The sequence below is a fragment of the Hyperolius riggenbachi genome, chromosome 1 (assembly GCF_040937935.1).
Source record: "Hyperolius riggenbachi isolate aHypRig1 chromosome 1, aHypRig1.pri, whole genome shotgun sequence".
Lineage (NCBI taxonomy): Eukaryota > Metazoa > Chordata > Amphibia > Anura > Hyperoliidae > Hyperolius > Hyperolius riggenbachi.
The window spans coordinates 479,152,651-479,174,100 of NC_090646.1; the positions used below are offsets into that span (position 1 = coordinate 479,152,651).

The window sequence follows — 21,450 nt, forward strand, 5'->3', positions numbered from 1 at the left end:
GGGGGGGTCTGAGGGGTGCTGTGGGCGATCAGAGGGAGAGGGGGGGCAGGATCAGTGTGTTTGGGTGCAGACAAGGAGGGCTGCAGCCTGCCCTGGTGGTCCTGCGATCACTGGGACCACCAGGGCAGGAGGCAGCCTGTATAATACGCTTTTTATACATTACAAAGCGTATTATACTGTTTCCATGCGGCGATCGAGGACTTAATAACCCGCCGGCGCTTCCGAACGGCCGGCGGTTTAGTGCGCCAGGTGGGCGGAGCCAGTTGCCGGCGGCTGATCGTGTCATGTGTGACGCGATCGCCGCATAACCACGCCCACCGCCACCGATGGGCGTATTGCAGTCGTGGTTAAAGTGGTCTGAAAGTCAGCATTTCTACTTTGCTCTAAAATATTCCTTACATCTTTAAAGCTACTATTATAGAAAAAACAATGTGGCAGAACATCATTGAAACCATTAAACACAGTATTTTGTCCTGCTAGGGAAAGGCTATTCCGCTTTAAATCCGCATCCAGACTGGAGATAACAGTATCTTTGTTTACATTCCAATGTTGTTACATTTGTGTGTAAACAACTGAAGAACTCTCTGAGAAGCTCTCTCTGCTTCAGGCATACACACAGTTCAGAACAGTACATTTTTAAGATTTTAATATATAATAAAAAGCAGCTAGAATAACATGTAATGGCAGCTTTCATGACAAGATAAACTACACTGTGGAAACTTGTAATTTGTAGACCGATGATATTACTTGTGCATAAAAGCAAATATGATAACTGTATGAGTAATAAAAAATAGGAAAACACATTTTTAGTGAATGTTATGTCAGAGTTTCAGACCACTTTAAAAGGGTAAATTAATATATGAAATAGACTCATTACATGCGAAGTGAGATATTTCAAGCCTTTGTTATAATTTTGATGAGTACGGTTCACAGCTTACAAGAACCCCAAAATCAAATACTCAGACTATTAGAAAATTGTGAAAAGGTTCAATATTCAATATTCTAGGCTCTAAGGGACTGATTCATGAAGCTGTGCTGCTATAGCAACACAAGCTTCATGACAGCACCGTAACCTAAATTCAGGGAGGCACGCTTTGTGCGGTTGTGCAGCGTAGCGTGCCTTCCTTTCCTCCTAGGTGATATTTTCACGTGATAAACAAAATGTATTTTAAAGGACTCCCGGGGCAAATATAAACTAATGAAATGAACGATTGTATCTATCTTCCTTCTCCTAAAAATGACTTTTTAAGATGTTCCACATTTTATTTTATGTTTTAATCTACTTTTTAAGTTTTAACTGTTTTATTGTTTTTGCTCAATGACACATTCATCGAAGTATACCAGAGCTAAAATCTATGAACTATTGACCCTTTTTATCTCTTTCCTGGTCTCAGAAGCAATTTTCTGCTAGGAAAGTGCTTTATACTGATAATTTCTTATCAGTGAGGGTCACACTGTAGTCAATTCCTGTCTGGACTGAGTCAGCCACTTACATACCTGATATTTAACTCTTTCAGGCAGAGAAAGAAAAAAAGAAACACAGCATAGTAATTTGTGTGCTAGGCACTGTACATACCCATTTCACCCATGTCTATCGCATCATGTCACATGTCACCTCGGGTATCCTTTAAGTAGAGATGGGACAAAAGAATCTGTCAAATTCACTAATCCCTTGAATCTTGTGAATGATTCGAGATTTGTGTATTAGAATCCTAATGTCATTTCCACTAATCAAATCCGACAAATCCTGATGTTGCGTCACTGCACCTCCTCCGCTCCCCCTTGTCCTCCTCCTCATAGATATAAATAGTGGCAGCACTAGATCTCCTAATCCATGTGGGGGGTGGAGAAGAAGGGGGGAAGCGGAAGAGGAGGGGGAGAGGAGGAGGATGGGGGGAGCGGAGGATGACAAGGGGTGATACCTATACTGGGTGCACTTTTACTAGAGGTTACCTATACTGGGGGCACCTTTACCAAGCGACCTATACAGGGAGCAACTATACCTGGCTAACTATACTGGGGGCACCTACGCCTGGCTACCTATACTGGGGGCACTTATGCCTGGCTACCTATACTGGGGGCACTTATGCCTGGCTACCTATACTGGGGGTAACTATGCCTGGCTACCCATGCCTGGCTACTGGGAACACCTATGCCTGGCTATCTATAGTGGGGGTAACTATGCCTGGCTATCCATGCCTGGGTACTGGGAACACCTATGCCTGGCTATCTATAGTAGGGGCCAGTGGCATAGCTAAAGATCATGGGGCCCCATTAGTGTTGGGCGAACACCTGGATGTTCGGGTTCGGGAAAGTTCGCCGAACATGGCCGCGATGTTCGGCATGTTCGGGCCGAACCCCGAACTCCCCGAACATCCCGCTTTTGGGGGCCCTATGGGGTCGCAGGCATAAGGGGGGAGCATGCCCCGATCGCGGGGGGGGGGGGGGTCGGAAATTCCCCCCACCCCCTCCGCTAGCGCTCCCTCCTCTGCCCGCTTCCCCATACAAAAGTTTAAGGAAGTAAAACAGTACTGGTGGTAGTGGGCGGTTGGCAGTGGGCGGCACTATGAAGTGAGTGACTGAGGAGGAGGAGTCCGGATAGTGACGCGTTGAGGGAGGCCGGGCAGCGGGCGGTTCAGCAGTAGTACCGTACTACTGCTGAACCGCCCGCTGCCCGGCCTCCCTCAACGCGTCACTCTCCGGACTCCTCCTCCTCAGTCACTCACTTCATAGTGCCGCCCACTGCCAGCCACCCACTACTACCGGTACTGTTTTACTTCCTTAAACTTTTGTATGGGGAAGCGGGAAGAGGGGGGAGCGCTAGCGGAGGGGGTGGGGGGAATTTCCGACCCCCCCCCTGCGATCGGGGCATGCTCCCCCCTTATGCCTGCGACCCCATAGGGGGGCAGTATTCGGCCGAACAGGGCTCTGTTCGGCCGAACAGGGGCCCTGTTCGGCGGCCATTTAGTAGTTCGGGGCGAAACCGAACTTAAAAGGCCGAACACCATCAGGTGTTCGGCCGAACGCGAACATCACCCGAACAGGGTGATGTTCTGCAGAACCCGAACAGTGGCGAACACTGTTCGCCCAACACTAGGCCCCATAGCAAAACTTTGATGGGGCCCTCAGATGTAGGCACTCAATGCCACCTGTCCCTACCCTATGGATATCAGTTGATTTGGCAATTTGCATTCTCATGTAATTAATGCTGCACATAGTTCATGGCCACTGAGACAACGTCAGAGGGTGGAGAGACAACGTCAGAGTGTGGAGAGACAACGTCAGAGAGTGGAGAGATGACGTCAGAGGGTGGGGAGAAAAAGTCAGAGGGTGGAGAAGCAATGTCAGAGGGTGGAGAGACAACGTCAGAGGATGGATAAAAACAAGGAAGTTAATGGTGAATGCATTAAGTACCCACTGGGCACCCTCTGCTCCAGGGCCCCATAGCAGCTGCTATGGCTATTGCTATGCCCTTGGTGGGGGCACATATGCCTGGCTACCCATGCCTGGCTCCTGGGAGCACCTATGCCTGGCTACCTATAGTGGGGGCACCTATACCCCGGATCACACAATTCTTATGTATAGGATTTGTGAGATTAAGCCACCAGCGAGCAAGAAAATACTTTGAGAGTACCTTTTCACCAACTTTTTAGGACTATTACAATTGCAGAGTGAAAAAGTTATTTTAAGCAGAAGATGAAAAATTATCACCTAGAGGAAAACATAGGAGAAAAAGGAGACCGGGTTTAATTTCCGGAATTTTTACTGTACTAGATCACTAGATTTTTTTTATTATTATTCTAAGATATTCATTCTTAGTTTTCCTTATCTGTACACAAGCAGCCCACCGAGTAGATGTGTTTTTCTAGCCCTTTGTTTACATCCTCCAGAGCCAATCATATGTGATAACAGCAAGCCAAAGCTCCATTACAGTAATGACATCCAGGCCTGAGTGTGTGCAGCAGTGACTGGACATATCAGCATGCAGGCTGCAGGCGGGAGAAGGAACTGCAGGAAGGAGCCAAAGGAAGAAGGCAGTAAACACTGAACTGACTGGCAGATCTTTACCTTAGTGAATGTAAAAATAGCTTAAAAGTTTTCATGATTACAAATGGTGGACCATGACAGAGCCTATGTGCTACAAAGCTAACAGAACTCCTGGCTTTCAAGTATCTTATATTTGCATCTGTCCTGTTCTGCACATACTGTATCTTCAGCAGTGTCCCTCCCGTTAGATCATAAAAAGACACAGCCTTTTTCCTCAGCACCCTACCAGCCAAATGACAGTCTATTTATCCAATCAGACAGGGAGGCGGGAGCTTTCCTGGCCAACCGAGGAGCATCCTGTCAAAAGCCTGGATCTTTTAAAATAAACATCCCTTCCAGTGACATACTGTATTTTTAGAGAAAGCAGAGGCTAGGACTTGGAAAAAAGATTGGAATGATGTCAGTACAGTCGCCAGCCAATAGAAAATGTCCAGGGGAGGTGCTGAAAAAGTTCCTTTCTTCTTTTTGGGTTTTCCCTGCACTGGAACAAAAAAAAAGTCTATAATAAGTTTCCCATTAAAAAAAAGAAAAAAAAAAGCAACAGAGGGAAAAATCTGGGAGTGAAGGAATGCTGAGGATAGAGCAGTGGGGAGGAGAAGAGCAGGAGGGGAGCTGGGGATACTGGGATCTGCAGGAGGAATCCCCCTCTGTCTGCAGCCCTCTATTTCTATATATACCTCCTGCCTATACCGTAACATGCTTCCATCTATCTTGTTGTGTATGTGTCCCACTGCTCCTGCTTTCACATGTCCTCTCTCCTCTGCTTTCCAGCGTTAGCTCCAGCTGCACTCTCTTGATTTACTCTATGTAACTTTTTCAACTATAGCCAAGTTTCCAGTTTCCACTGTCGGATCTTTATCACTTTTAACCACTTCAGTGGATTTAGTTTTCTGCTTTAGCCTTGCCTGTCAGGGCTATCTCTCTCTTCCATCTGAAAAGCTACATTCACTTCATATATTAGTGCAGTGCTTTATTTCCCCTCTCTCTTTATTTATCACAAAGTTTCCCAAATGGGGGCCGCTATTTGTCAGGATGGGGAGCTGGATTTTCGCCTGATTTTTGGCGAGGAAGACTCAGACACTCCATCACCCAGAAGCACTCTGCACACGGCTGGTGAGTACGCGAATGGTGCTGAGGCATACACATAAAGCACTGCATGAACTGGGCATTTTTGCCACATGTCTTCTATAATCTTTACAGTGTATGTGTGTAGGTAAGCTTTTGACTGTAATGATGTTTAGGTTTTTCCTGTGGTCCCTTTAAATCTTGCACTCAGCCCTTTCGTGACTTGAGCAGACTGTGTTATATATCACTGTCACATCTGTTTTGATTAACGTGCGCTAGACAAGTCCACATAGTAGAATCCTGAAACATATTACAGACGCTTTAAACATCTGTGTACAGATTGCAGTAACCCATAGCAACCATTCACCCGCCTATAATCTGACTGTAGAAGCTTAGCATTCTGCTGCCTACAATCAGAATAACTTTGCTCTTGAAGCGTTTTGAACTAATGCTAATTACAAAGTTTGAATTTTAAATAAAGTCTTCCCTTTGGTTTCTGATTTTCCTACATTTTTCCAAATGCAGTCCTATTCCCCTGCATTTTAAGTCCTTTCCTGAAAGTTTTTTAAAATGTGAAGGGCTGACTGAGAAAGGAAGGCAAATTAAATGTTTTTTAAATTAAACACTATTCAGGTGCAAAAGAAGAGCCTATTCATTTGCAAATGAGAATTTACACATAACCCTTGCTAAGAGTTACAGAACACCAAAGAATATAGATTATGCTACACAGCTGGCCTTGGTTTATTAAGAAATTGTATATAAGATGGCAAGTCTTTACATATCAAACCAGGCTGCAGGCTGGATAGTGTACTGCTTAAAGGGAATCTAAATCGATGAAAAAACCTGGGGCTTCTACCAGCCCCCTGCAGCTGCCCTGTGCCCCTGACGTCACTGAGAAATCCTCCAGTCCCCCCCCCCCCCCCAGCATCCCTCTTTCGGCTGGACGACTTGGCGAGTTGACAGCCAATGCACATGCATGGCTGGGGCCGCGCATGTGTTTGATTATGCTCCCATTGCCAGGAGCGTTCTGTACATGCACAATAGAGATTTGCCCTCACGGCGCATGCGCAGAGCACTCCCATCTACGGGAGTGTGATCAAGAGGCACGGGCACTGGGGCTGCGCATCCAAATGAAAGAGGGGTGCTGCAATGGACTGGAGGTATACTTAGTGACAGTGCGGGTGCAAATCGGCTGTAGGGGGCTGGTACAAGCCCAAGGTAAGTTAAACTCATTTTTTTATGAATTTAGGTTCACTGTAAGTACACCACCTATGACATAGGCGACCAGGGTTTTATTCTTGGTTCCTGTTTAGTAAGCCAATACCTATTTAGTTAAGGAGTCTTTGGGCAAGACTCCTTGAAACAACAGGGTGGCCTATTGATTATGCCCTTAGTGGCTACAGCTCTCAAGCGCTTTGAGTTTAACAGGAGAAAAGCACTATACAAATGTTGTAATTATTATTAACCGAAGATGAAAGGTGATTAGTGAATAAGAATTATTTGTGATATTACCGTAATGAACATGTATTTTTCAACATTATCATAGCAGATAATGTAATGACTGAGCTGCCCAAGTACTCCCTACTGTGGATAACATCATCTCAAGTATTATTTATTTATTTATTGTATTTATAAAGCACCAACACCCCTTAATGCGTATATATTTGTTAGAAGTACTCCATAATATTGTACAAGTGCTTATCAAACATTGTATGATGCTTATTCATTTACCTATAAATACTTTTTTGTATCTCAAAATTCACTATAATAGATTAACTATGAAAAGTTCAGGTCCTGCCAAAGTACCCTCTGGGGTATGTGCAGATGATCCTCCACAAGGCAATCCTAGGCAGTTGCCTAGGGCTTGGATAGAGTCTAGGGGCCCGGTGGACACTAGCCCTCACCAAATCCTACTAAAAAAGCTAGGTGACCATCAGCATTTGGCAAAAACCGCTATCTTGCCTAGAGGCTCTTTTCATGTCAGGGCCGGGCCGATGCAGAGGCTCCAGCCTCAGGGCGCAGTGTAGGAGGGGGTGCACAACTCACTCAGCTATCATTCCCTTATTGTGTTTAAAGCAGTAAAAAATAAGAAAAGGGGATACATGGCAGTGACTGCAAGCCAGATAACTAGAGATTAAGTTGTTGGGGGCCCTGGGGCACCTCTTAATTTGGCCACACACGATACAATAAAATGATCCGATTTTACAGCGATTCGATAAAAACGATCGGATCTCCCGATAAGATCGAAAACTTTTTTTTTTTTATTCGACTGAAAAATCTGATCGGATTTCCCGTTTTCTTCGATTTTTATCTATCCGGAATGCCAGATATTTTTCTTCAATCTTTCTAAAGATTGTATGGTGTATGTTAGATTGTCAATTTATCAATATACACACCCTAGCAATTTTGTCAGAGTTTCCAACAATTTTTATCATAATTGGGGGAAAATGTAACATAGGTGTGTGGTACATTGGTCATATTTTTTAAATGTTACAATCAGTCAGAAAAATTGATTGAAATTCTTAAATTGAATAGATATTAAAAGAATTGTATGGTGTGGTGATGACTGGGTTGGGAGGAATGGAACGGCGCACTTTGGTGTGTCAGTCTTGGCGGCTGGAGGACATTGTCCCAGCTCTGTTTCATCTTAATCCTTTTCAGTGTAGATGTACCATATGTTGAGAACTTAGGAGCTAGATTACTTGTCTATATTAAAAGTTCTTGTATTCGGTATATATGTTACGGCCAGAACCCGAAGTGTGGCCACTTCTAGTTCTGGCCGGCCACTTCGGGTTCTGGCCGGCCAATGCGCGAAGTGGCCGCAGCGCAGCGGCCAATGTTAGAAATGGAATGTTTCCTTTTAATATGAATGTAGTTTTCCTGGCCGTCTCTGGCCAAATGTAGCAAAAAAACAGTTCGTTCATTGAATGAAATGAAGCTGCCTGGCTTCTGCTCCGCCTCCTCTCCTCCGCCCCTGCCTCTCTCTCTCTCTCTCTTCTCCCCGACACTGGCAGCGGGGGACATGCGTGTCCCCTCCAGAGTCGTTCGTAGCGGCAGGCAATCCTGTCGTTCGTCCCTGCAGAGCGGGGGCTGGCAGAAGCAATGTCTGCAGCCTCCCCGCTCTGCTTTCCTGACGCCACGAACGACTCTCGGGGACACGCGTGTCCCCGTCGGCTGCCCGAAGAAGATAGATAGAGAGAGAGAGAGAGAGAGAGAGAGGCAGGGGCGGAGGAGAGGAGGCGGAGCAGAAGCCGGGCGGCTTCATTTCATTCAATGAACGAACTGTTGTTTTTTTTTTGCTACATACGGCCAGGAAAACTACATTCATATTAAAAGGAAACATTCCATTTCTAACATTGGCCGCTGCGCTGCGGCCACTTCGCGCATTGGCCGGCCAGAACCCGAAGTGGCCGGCCAGAACTAGAAGTGGCCACACTTCGGGTTCTGGCCGTAACATATACATATAACTGCAATCACATAAACAGAAATTTGCTACCCTTTCAGCAACCTTTGCTATTCTAGGAAACGATATGGTAATTATTGCAGCTTTTTAACACGTAGGAGAATTTTTGAAAACCAATTAAGGCTTGCGAGATAACCACTTACAGTATGTTTCTTTGGGCTTGATTTACTAAACCATGATAACTCATATCATGGCTGCGCTTTTCACAAGTTTCCGCGCGCAATCTCGAATTTATTTGCAATTGCAAGCAGAAATTTGCGATTGTGCAAAAACGTGAAACCGCTAGCGCGGCCGTGATATGAGTTATCACGGTTTAGTGACCCGAGCCCTTTGTGTTCTATGATATTCTCCATGTCAAGAATACCTAAGGCTCAATACACACAGGACAGATGGAACTACGCATCCAGTACCTGTTGTGTCACTCCCCACCTCCCTTTACCATACCTCCTAACTTTTTGAGATGAGAAAGAGGGACACTTAAACCATGCCCCTGCCACACCCCTGATCACACCCCTGTCACACCCCTAGTCATGCATACCTTAAAGATTTCATAAGAAAAATATGTTGTTTTATAATTCAAACCACACTCGTCCTTTCTATCCTTGTTCATTTTCCTTCATATTAACATTTTAAAATTATTAATATATCAATTTAAAGGATAGGAATCAAACACATTTGTAAGTAGAGAAATATATACAGTATATTTACATAGAAAGAGGGACAAATGAGGAGGAAAAAGGGACAGAGGGACAGGGCTCCCAAAGATGGATTGTCCCTCCAAAAGAGGGACAGTTAGGAACTATGCTTTACCCATTTGAACAAACACTTGGTGAATAAGGACCACACCATGTGACACTACCTTATTTTAGCAGCTTGAAAGTTAACATATATCATATATTATCATAGCATATAACATATATTATCGTAACAGTATATATCGCAGAACCAATTAAGCCAACATACTGGTATGCTAAACTGACTGTCTAGGAATTCATTAGTACATCAGCTCAATCATGAAGTAAAACAGAAATATGATGCAAATAGAGAGCACCTGGAAACAGGAAGTTGCAGGCTCCTGTCAGCACAGTAATGCAATCATCATGCAGCCCATTTTGTTTCTCAGACATAATAGGATCTTGCAAATAAATTGGAGGTGATTCAGTGATAAAACTGACATCATACAGAAATGCCAATAGCTAATTTACAGTAATTTGATGTCATACCAGAAGAAAGGGTTATTCACAGTAAAAAAAAAAATAGGCAAGAGCCAAATAGAAGAAGGAATTACAACTGGTAGTTATACTGATTCTTCTTTTGTAGTTCTTCAATGTAATCAGACTGCAAACTCACCCGAAGTGAACCTGTTCGGAGAAATAGGGGGCTGGCATCAGAAGAGTTACAGATTAGTTAGGAAACCTGATCTGTAAGCTCATTCTAGCTGAATGACAAGGAAAGCTGTACAGTCAGGGCTGGATTTATCATAAGGCTCTGTAGGCACGTGCCTACAGGCTCCTGATGATGGAAACGTGGCTCACTCCCCTCCCCTAGTGCAAATCCGGGCCTGTGTACAGCTAGTGTTGGGCGAACAGTGTTCGCCACTGTTCGGGTTCTGCAGAACATCACCCTGTTCGGGTGATGTTCGCGTTCGGCCGAACACCTGGTGGTGTTCGGCCAAACTGTTCGGATTCGCCCGAACGGCTCATTGCCTGGCCGAACAGGGCCCCTGTTCGGCACGAACAGGGCCCTGTTCGCCCGAATACTGCCCCCCTATGGGGTCGCAGGCATAAGGGGGGAGCATGCCCCGATCGCGGGGGGGGGGCGGAAATTCCCCCCACCCCCTCCGCTAGCGCTCCCCCCTCTGCCCGCTTCCCCATTCAAAAGTTAGGAAGTGAAACTGTACCTGTGCGGTAGTGGGTGGCTGGCAGTGGGCGGCACTATGGAGTGACTGAGGAGGAGGAGGAGTCCGGAGAGTGACGCGTTGAGGGAGGCCGGGCAGCGGGCGGTTCAGTTTCACTTCCTAACTTTTGAATGGGGAAGCGGGCAGAGGGGGGAGCGCTAGCGGAGGGGGGTGGGGGGAATTTCCGACCCCCCCGCGATCGGGGCATGCTCCCCCCTTATGCCTGCGACCCCATAGGGCCCCCAAAAGCGGGATGTTCGGGGAGTTCGGGGTTCGGCCCGAACATGCCGAACATTGCGGCCATGTTCGGCGAACTTTCCCGAACCCGAACATCCAGGTGTTCGCCCAACACTATGTACAGCCAGATATAGGAATATCATCAGAGGAGCTGAGAATGAAAGGTGGGTTGTCATACTTCATCCAGTGCTGACTTGCCCCATGACTTAACCTTTCAATACAACAGCACATATTAAGCCTTTCATAAAAATAAACCTGTCCTGTCAGACAAACAATAAATGATTCCTTATCAATCAGAGGGGTATAACTGAATATGAGATTTACCTACAAACTCCTAGGCCCTATCTAACAACAACGCCAGTGGTAAAACTGCCACTAAATCTGCAAGCGATGATTAATAATGATTGAGCTCTGAACCATTACATCAAGGTGCTTATAAGCCATATTGGTAGGTGTTATTATTCTATTGGTAATCCATATATGTAGGTTTTCCATTGGGAGAAGGAAGGCACCAGACCAATACAGTAGATTTCCTGAGTTTCTCTGAGCTCTCTCCCCTAGTCCAAACAACGGCCAGGGCTTGGTCTGGCCATCAACCTGCTCAGTCATCTCTCTCTCCTCCTCCTGACACCCATTGTCCAATACTGCAGTAAGGCGAAAAGGACCAGAATCAATAAGTGGGCCAAACAGGTAGAGTTCAGACCAGCAATAAAACCTCTTGGAGTGTGTGCGCACGTACATACGTGCGTGAGTGCGTACATGCGTGCGTGTGTGTGTGTGTGTGTGCGAGCGTGCGTGCGTGCGTGTGTGTGTGTGTGTGTTTCAACAGTGCAGGTGAAAAAAGATAGAAACTATTAGAATGTCAGCAACAGCAGTCTCACAGTCTTAATATTTCCTTAGTGACATGTTTAATTTTAAGGATAAGAACATTTTATTTCAAAGTATTAGATACATACTTATCTCAAGGCAGGGGATCTGGCCATGATTAGCAGCTGATGTTACAGTATATATATATATATATATATATATATATATATATATATATATATATATATATATATATATATATATATATATATATATATATATATACATATACAGTGGTGTGAAAAACTATTTGCCCCCTTCCTGATTTCTTATTCTTTTGCATGTTTGTCACACTTAAATGTTTCTGCTCATCAAAAAACATTAACCATTAGTCAAAGATAACATAATTGAACACAAAATGCAGTTTTAAATGATGGTTTTTATTATTTGGTGAGAAAAAAAACTCAAAATCTACATAGCCCTGTGTGAAAAAGTGATTGCCCCCCCCCCCCCCCCCTTGTTAAAAAATAACTTAACTGTGGTTTATCACACCTGAGTTAAATTTCTGTAGTCGCCCCCAGGCCTGATTACTGCCACACCTGTTTCAATCAAGAAATCACTTAAATAGGAGCTATCTGACACAGAGAAGTAGACCAAAAGCACCTCAAAAGCTAGACATCATGCCAAGATCCAAAGAAATTCAGGAACAAATGAGAACAAAAGTACTGTAATTGAGATCTATCAGTCTGGTAAAGGTTATAAAGCCATTTCTAAAGCTTTGGGACTCCAGCAAACCACAGTGAGAGCCATTATCCACAAATGGCAAAAACATAGAACAGTGATGAACCTTCCCAGGAGTGGCCGGCCGACCAAAATTACCCCAAGAGCGCAGAGAAAACTCATCCGAGAGGCCACAAAAGACCCCAGGACAACATCTAAAGAACTGCAGGCCTCACTTGCCTCAATTAAGGTCAGTGTTCACGATTCCACCATAAGAAAGAGACTGGGCAAAAACGGTCTGCATGGCAGATATCCAAGGCGCAAACCACTTTTAAGCAAAAAGAACATTAAGGCTCGTCTCAATTTTGCTAAAAAAACATCTCAATGATTGCCAAGACTTTTGGGAAAATACCTTGTGGACCGACGAGACAAAAATTGAACTTTTTGGAAGGTGCGTGTCTCGTTACATCAGGAGTAGAAGTAACACAGCATTTCAGCAAACGAACATCATACCAACAGTAAAATATGGTGGTGGTAGTGTGATGGTCTGGGGTTGTTTTGTTGCTTCAGGACCTGGAAGGCTTGCTGTGATAGATGGAACCATGAATTCTACTGTCTACCAAAAAATCCTGAAGGAGAATGTCCGTCCATCTGTTCGTCAACTCAAGCTGAAGCGATCTTGGGTGCTGCAGCAGGACAATGACCCAAAACACACCAGCAAATCCACCTCTGAATGGCTGAAGAAAAACAAAATGAAGACTTTGGAGTGGCCTAGTCAAAGGCCTGACCTGAATCCTATTGAGATGTTGTGGCATGGCCTTAAAAAGGCGGTTCATGCTAGAAAACCTCAAATAAAGCTGAATTACAACAATTCTGCAAAGATGAGTGGGCCAAAATTCCTCCAGAGCGCTGTAAAAGACTCGTTGCAAGTTATCGCAAACGCTTGATTGCAGTTATTGCTGCTAAGGGTGGTCCAACCAGTTATTAGGTTCAGGGGGCAATTTCTTTTTCACACAGGGCCATGTAGGTTTTGAGTTTTTTTCTCACTAAACAATAACAACCATCATTTAAAACTGCATTTTGTGTTCAATTATGTTATCTTTGACTAATAGTTAACGGTTTTTGATGAGCAGAAACATTTAAGTGTGACAAACATGCAAAATAATGAGAAATCAGGAAGGGGGCAAATAGTTTTTCACACCACTGTATATATATATATATATATATATATATATATATATATATATATATATATATATATTCCTAGAAGTGTTTTGTTATGTAACAGTAACAATCATAAATTGTATTTCCAGATGGGAAGGGTTTGAGTCTTACTGTGTATCATGTTCTATCACATGTATTTTAGTTAGCAATCATCCAGTCAAAGCGCACTGTATATTGTACAGGTGTTTCCATGAATGACACAGTAGCATAACATGACCCCTAACCTGAGACTGACCTTCCTTCCTTCTGTTTGTGTAGTCTACCTTCTGAGGAACAGGAATAACATATTAAAATTCCCACTCTCAGTCTGCAGTACAGCTCATATTTGATGTCAAAAACCTGTCTGGAAAATTAAACTGCAATGGATAAAACTTCATGATATTCTCATGAATAATAAGCGCAACAACATGTACAGTTATGATTGCTATCATTACAAAATGGCAGTGTTAAGTTTAAAGTCTTGTATAAACAGTGGGGCAGATTTGTCAAAATCAGTGAAAAGAGAACTGAAGCTAAACAGATGCAGAAGTGAAGAAGCTGCTCAAAGCAACCAATCGGAATCTTGGGTCTGCTCCTCTGCTCCATTTTTCACCAGTTCTACTCCAGTTTTCCTTGCAATGATTTTGATAAATCTGTCCCAGAGTTTTGCCAGCTGAAACAATTGGGTCAATTTGTCTAGCCTTCTGCTTGGAAGCCAGAAACAGTTCATACAGTTTCAGATCTGCTGAGTGGCATGTAGTACCTTTGAGGAGGGGGGGCAGGGGTGTAGAAATAGGGGTTGCAGAGGTAGTGACCGCATCTGGGCCCTTGGACTAGTGGGGCCACGAGGGGCCCTCTCTCAACTACAGTATTAGCTCTCTATTGGTCCTGTGCTCATAATAATCATTTCTATAGATACGTTGAATTGTGGTAATCATTAACAAACTGTTCCCCATCCCCTTCTTGTACCTCTGACACTGTAGTTGCCATTGGCAGGTTTTGGTGTGCCATATCAATTGCGATGTATAGAGTGCCTGGGGAGCCCCATTGTAAAACTAGCATCGGGGCCCACAGCTCCTTAGCTACACCACTGCGGGGGGGGGGGGGGGGGGGGGTAGAAAACGGGGCAGCCCATAACACCTGGGGATAAAGACATAGACTGAAAAACTTGTTTTGAAGGTTGCAGAAGGTGGGAAACCAAAATGATTGTAAACAATTACTGCAGTCATTAAAAAAACAAAATGCCCAAGATAGTGCCCCAAAAATACTTTATATGTTTTACACACACACACTCACAAATTGTAACCAAGAGGAATTGTAACCAAAGATAGAACATCCCAATCGGTAGCTGATACCTCTTTTGCCGTGAGAAAGCGTTACCTTTTCTCGACTAGATCATCAGGAGGGTCTGAATGGCTGATATTGTGGTGAAACCCCTCCCACTGTGTGATGTCAGCACCTAGGTCCTGACATCACACTGTGAGAGCCTTGTTGCATTGTGGGAAATAGCAACTCTTATCAATTGACTAGCAACCAGTATTTCCCACTGTCCATATGTACAGTATATCTGTAAGGAATAGAGGAGATGCCGCCGCATGGGCAAGCGGCAGGGCGGCCATCTCCGCGTTCCAGCCGGCGGCTTTTGCCGCTGGTTCATCTGGTCCTTCTAGTGCACACAGGTTGAGAGCTACACGCGCGCGCGCGACAGGCGACAGGACCTTTATGCTAACAGAAGGGGAGTCAGCTGATCATGCCGATCAGCTGACTCCAGCTATCTTCCGGATTGGCTGAGTGACTGGGGCGGCGCTGTGGAGCGCTCTGGGTATATATAGGACTTGCCTGTCAGTTGCAAGTTGTCTGCTGTTGCGAAAACTTACGTGTGAGCTCTCAGACCCCATTCAGATCTTACAGTGTGTTAGAACCAGCCGGAGCTGGGAATTCACACTTAGTCAGATTCCGGTGATAGCCGTAACATTGCTACTGTTTATCTGTTATGGCCCATACTCACGGGCAACTTTTTTGCATGTCGCAAGCACACGGGAGCGTGCTTGCGACATGCTGGCGACAGCTAGTAGCCAGGTCCCTCCGCATACACACGGCGGAGGGACCTGGCAACTGATGCAACGGAAGCTGTCGCCGTTGTCCCTCCCCCCGCCGGAAGCGCCGTTTATTTACTATCATGTTGCTGTCGCTAGTCCGCGTACTCACGCGGACTAGCGACAGTTGCGGCGGAGGTGCGGCGGCGACTGTTGCCATGCGATTGAAACTTTCAATCGCATGGCGACATGAGCGACGGGCGACAGTTCGGGGTGCGCGCGCGTGCAACGGCCCATACTCACGGGCGACCTGTCGCCGCAACACGCGCGCGCCGCGTGTTGAGGCGACAAAAGTCCCTCGTGAGTATGGGCCATAAGTCTAGTTCCCAGGTGTTGAGACCAAGGACCTCACAACTAAGACTAGGAGATTGCTACATTGCTACTGTTTATCTGTTAATCTAGTTCCCAGGTGTTGAGACCAAGGACCTCACACCTAAGATTAGGAGATTGCTACATTGCTACTGTTTATCTGTTAAGACTAGTTCCCAGGTGTTGAGACCAAGGACCTCACACCTAAGACTAGGATTGTTATTTATATTCTGTTACCTTATGATCTCTGGCTTTCCTGACCACTCTCCTGCTCACTGATTCGGTACCTCCGCCTATCTGATTACCTGTTGCCGACACTGCCTGTACCGGGATACCGAATTAGTCTTCCGCCTTTGTACTTTATCTGTCCGTGTGTTGCCGACTCTGCTTGTCTGACCTGTCTGGCTGTCAACCAACCCTTGGGTGGTCAGCCTTACTGCACTATCTGTGACACTTGCTATTCAGGTGTTCACCAGCTGCAAGCACAGGTTTAGGGTCACCTGCTCCTCAGGATACCATCTTGCAGCTCAGCCAGTGGTCTCTATCACTAAGGAGTCCACTGGCTGCAGTGCAGTCTGATTCCCTGCCCTCAGGGAATCCCTGGCTGCAGTACAGTCTGATTCCCTACTCCTCGGGAAGTCCCTGGCTGCAGTCTAATCATATCTCTCATTCAACCAGTTATAACTCTGGCAGTCCTGTCAGTGGTTCCTGCTCCTCAGGTGTCCACTGGCTGCAATACCATCCGATTCCCTGTTCCCCAGGGAATCCTCAGCTGCAGTTCCATCATAATCACTCATTCCACCAACTGTCCTCTTTGCAGCCCAGTCAGTGGGACCCTGCCCCTCAGGGGTCCACTGGCTACAGTGCAGTCTGGTTCCCTGCTCCTCAGGGAATCCTTGGCTGCAGTAGTGTCTGTATCTCCCGCCCCACGGGAGATAACTTCTCTGATTACTGTTGCACCAAACACTATATCACATTAGGTGTCCTGTGTCTAGCTATACTAGCATTATTGGTGATTCTGCAGATCACACATAATCAGGCATAGAATCTGTATTGTTGGTGATACTGCAGATCACCAATAATCAGAAAATATCTGTGTTGCTGACACCATTCGTTACAATATCGACAGAAAAAACAACCTTTAAACCTATCGCATTGTCAGGGGGTGGGGTTATCGATAATGGCAGTTGGTGCTGTCTGTTTTTTTCATGTCTGCCAGTAATAAAGATGATTAGGTGCAGGCTGAATCCCCTCCCTCACCTGGGTTCCCTCCTTCTGCCTCTCTCCCCCTCCATATATCAGCAGTAAGTAGGCACGGCGGGTGGATAATTACTCACCTGACTTCCGCGTTCGAATTGCTGGAGCGCAGCGTCATCATTGTCACAGCTCTCAATGCTGCCCACTGTGCTTCCTGATTAGCTCCTTTACTTTTGGAGGGGGGGGTTGTCTTATTATACCCAGAACTGGGTTTCAAATACCCTAGGTACGCCACTGCTCAGCAGTACTGTCTATGGTCACAAAAAAGTTTTCATTAAGCACCTGAAAATCCCCTATTAACCTTCTCTTCTCTCCGTATTTGATTGCTCTCTGGCTTCAGTACTGGTGCAAAGGATATGTAATGATATCACCTGGTGACTAGGAGACAGTGCACTCCATGCAAAAGTAGCAAGAACAAATACATGTAGAGCATGGGAGCAGTCTGTGCTGCTGAAGTGCCAAGGCCTTCTAAGGTCCAAGATCGGGCCCTCCAATACCCAAGGCAGAGATGACAAAACACACTCATCCCCATTCACTGCTTAGATCTTGTACCTGTCTTATTCCATTTTGATGATTGTTCACAGGAGCCTGGAAAAAGTAGCCCCTGCCATAGTCACACCTGTCGTAATCACCTGTGTACCCACCACTTATTCATTCACTCAGAAGCTCTCTGCCGTTTCCTTTCCAGCCTGACCTGTCTGTGATCAGAAGGCAGCTTTTCTCATATGTGAGGAATCAACAAATAGATTGTGATGATTGCTACAGGTTATGCTGCTGGTTATAAATCTTACAGAAGTTGGGGAGGGGGTTGGTAGGTATAAGCAGAATGCTCCCAATTAGAGAATGTCAATGAGATGATCATAATTCCAGATTGCTTGCAAACGCAATGCTAATTGTACACAGCTTGGTATTGGCCCAATCAAATGAAATTCCTTCTTGATTTTCATTGCCTCCTTTCCAAACTACATACAATTTGCATTATATTTACATGCAAGATGGAATTATTACCATCTCATTGGTCATCTCTACTCCCAGTGACTGCTGAGGGCACTGTTGATCACAGTTCTTACTAAGGAGGTACTATCAGAGAGCTCCCAATAAAAGCTGCAGACATCACTGATCCTAGTTCTTGCTGGGACGGTATCAGCAGAGAGCTACCAATGACTGCTCCTGACACCACGACTTGGGCACCACTGATCACAGGTCTGATGAGTAGTATCAGCAGAGAGCTACCAATGACTGCTCCTGACACCACTACTTGGGCACCACTGATCACAGGTCTGATGAGTAGTATCAGCAGAGAGCTACCAATGACTGCTCCTGACACCACTACTTGGGCACCACTGATCACAGGTCTGATGAGTAGTATCAGCAGAGAGCTACCAATGACTGCTCCTGACACCACTACTTGGGCACCACTGATCACAGGTCTGATGAGTAGTATCAGCAGAGAGCTACCAATGACTGCTCCTGACACCACTACTTGGGCACCACTGATCACAGGTCTGATGAGTAGTATCAGCAGAGAGCTACCAATGACTGCTCCTGACACCACTACTTGGGCACCACTGATCACAGGTCTGATGAGTAGTATCAGCAGAGAGCTACCAATGACTGCTCCTGACACCACTACTTGGGCACCACTGATCACAGGTCTGATGGGTAGTAACAGCAGAAAGCTACCAATGACTGCTCCTGACACCACTACTTGGGCACCACTGATCACAGGTCTGATGAGTAGTATCAGCAGAGAGCTACCAATGACTGCTCCTGACACCACTACTTGGGCACCACTGATCACAGGTCTGATGAGTAGTATCAGCAGAGAGCTACCAATGACTGCTCCTGACACCACTACTTGGGCACCACTGATCACAGGTCTGATGAGTAGTATCAGCAGAGAGCTACCAATGGCTGCTCCTGACACCACTACTTGGGCACCACTGATCACAGGTCTGATGAGTAGTAACAGCAGAGAGCTACCAATGACTGCTCCTGACACCACTACTTGGGCACCACTGATCACAGGTCTGATGGGCAGTATCAGCAGAGAGCTACCAATCACTGCTCATGGCACCAATTTCTGGGCACCACTGATCACAGGTCTGATGGGCAGTATCAGCAGAGAGCTACTGATGACTGTTCCTAGCACCACTGCTTGGGCACCACTAATCACAGGTCTGATGGGAGGTATTAGCAGAGAGATACTGATGACTGCTCCTAGCACCAATACCACTGCTAGGGCACTACTGATCACAGGTCTCAATGAATGATCTCAAATCTGATAGGGGAGATATTACCAGAGAGTTCCCAATAAGTGATGGGGACACCACTAGTTGCAGGTCTTACACGATAGAAGGAATAAGCAGAAAGGTGTCAAGCCTTGATACATGCTGAAGGCACCACTAACCACAGGACAGATGGGAACTGACCAGAGCAAAGGGGAGCATTCAAATTTTGCCTAGAGCACAGCAGAGGTACAAAGAAAATAACCTGTGGCTCTGCTGGGACTAGTTTATTACTATCACGTAGTGCAATTGAACCACCAATGTGTCAGAAAAGGGGAACCAACCCATTACTGCTAATGCAGACACAACAGGTGCCTACTCTGACTACTTCTTGGCCTTGCCCTTAGTAAAGATTGTCAATAAGATGCTAATAATTTTGAGTTGAAGCAAGTTTTATGTTAATGCTCTTGCTTATGCAGGTTGGTGCTGGACTAATCAAAATATTTAGCTACTGCTTTTGGTTAGTTCAGTTCTATGTAAAGCTGTATACATTTGCATAAAACAAACATAAAATAGCATCAACTCAAAATGATTATTATCTCTAGCCATAAGTTGTGTGGTAGATTGCTTTGCCACCAGTTTCTTGCGCAAGCCCCTACAATTTTGCTTAGATGTATGTACTGAATGTGATAAAACTTGCAGGAAATACTTGATGCTTTTCATGTAAATACTGTAGTTGAAATTAATGAGTTCTGTTTTAAATTATTCCTCCTGTAAATGTTGTTCATAGTACCAATGAATGGCATAAGGAGTTCCTCTGTTTCTGACACACTGTCCCTGACTGAAGAGTATTCTTCAGTGAGCCACATAGAATAAGAATACCTGGATTTACAGAATTATGTATAAGAATGATACAGTATGCAACTTTCATCTCAGTCATATCATACCTCTGCAAAAGGTCACGTTGCTGCAATGTAACTCAGCGAATTAGCGAGCGTGTTTGTAGTCATGTTCATGTATCCACAACTTACTTACTACAGTTTTTAGTAGTCTTAACATGTACCTGAGATCTTAATTATGGCTGTATTTATACTTACCTGGGGCATCCTTCAGCCCCATGAGGTGCACGATCTCCCTCGCCATCCTCTCTGGCCTCTCCATTGTGTTGTTATCGCTACTGGTAATCTGCCCAATTGCAGCCAGACATGCGTTTCAGCGCATGCACGTCCTGGCCGTACATGCGCAAAACATCACGATTAACGGCGGCAATAACAAGACAACGGAGCGGCTGGAGAGGACCGCGAGGGAGACGACATACCTCATGGGGCTGAAGGAAGCCCCAGGTAAGTATAAATACACCCATAATTAAGATCTCAGGTTTCCATTAAGTATGGACAATCAGATAACATATCAGTGTAGAGAAATGTAGATTTATGATCTTAATTAAGGCCTGGAATGGGACATTTGCGTAAACGATTATATCGGCGATTATGTTTGAACTGGCATTTAAGGGCACTTTTGATGTTTTTTTTTCTCCCATATAGAGCAAAAGTCATTTGCAATGTGCAGTTTTAATAGGTCCTATAGAGTTAATCTTCTAAGTAGCGGCTGGTACCTGTTAGGAATCGCAGATCACAAATGCAACACCAAGAAAGATCACAAATCGCACATTGAAAGTGCTGACAATTAGCAATCTGCCTGCAGCATTTTTGGAGCAATTTCGTTTCAAGGAATGCATGGTAAAATCGCATTCCTTTAAAACGCATCAGCCTCTTAGAGTCGCCAATTTACAAGGCTGTCTGACTCTTGCCGCGGCACTCCATACTATTTGCATTTGCAGCAAACCGGGGGGGGGGGGGAAGAGAAAAAGCAGATACTTACCTAAATAGAGGGAAGCCTCTGCATACCAGTCATCACATGGGACTCTGTGCTGTAAAAGGATTCCTTTGGATGTTATTTATGATCCATCCATATAAGCAAACCACGTATAAGATAACTGTGTACATACCAGCATTCAGATCTGCCCAAGACATCTGTAGAATATCTTGAATGCCAAGGTCCTCACATTTCAACATTATCTTGTTATCACAGCGGTCAAAGCTTGCAAAAGACAACAACTTC

The 21,450-nt window shown here is 45.2% G+C and overlaps 1 protein-coding gene across 2 annotated transcripts in view; it reads left to right on the forward strand.

The window, feature by feature from the left end:
* The first annotated feature begins 4,411 nt into the window (after positions 1–4,411).
* The window catches only part of NFATC4 (nuclear factor of activated T cells 4), an 88,819-nt gene continuing 71,780 nt past the window's right edge, over positions 4,412–21,450 (forward strand). The window contains exons 1-2 of one of the 2 annotated variants that reach the window (XM_068241520.1): positions 4,412–4,486; positions 5,050–5,160. In XM_068241520.1, coding sequence (XP_068097621.1) covers positions 4,474–4,486; positions 5,050–5,160 — 124 coding nt within the window. In that variant the 5' untranslated portion in view covers positions 4,412–4,473. Of the gene's footprint in view, positions 4,487–5,049; positions 5,161–17,068; positions 17,149–21,450 lie in introns of those variants that run through there. The other variant, XM_068241529.1, reaches the window with a different exon arrangement.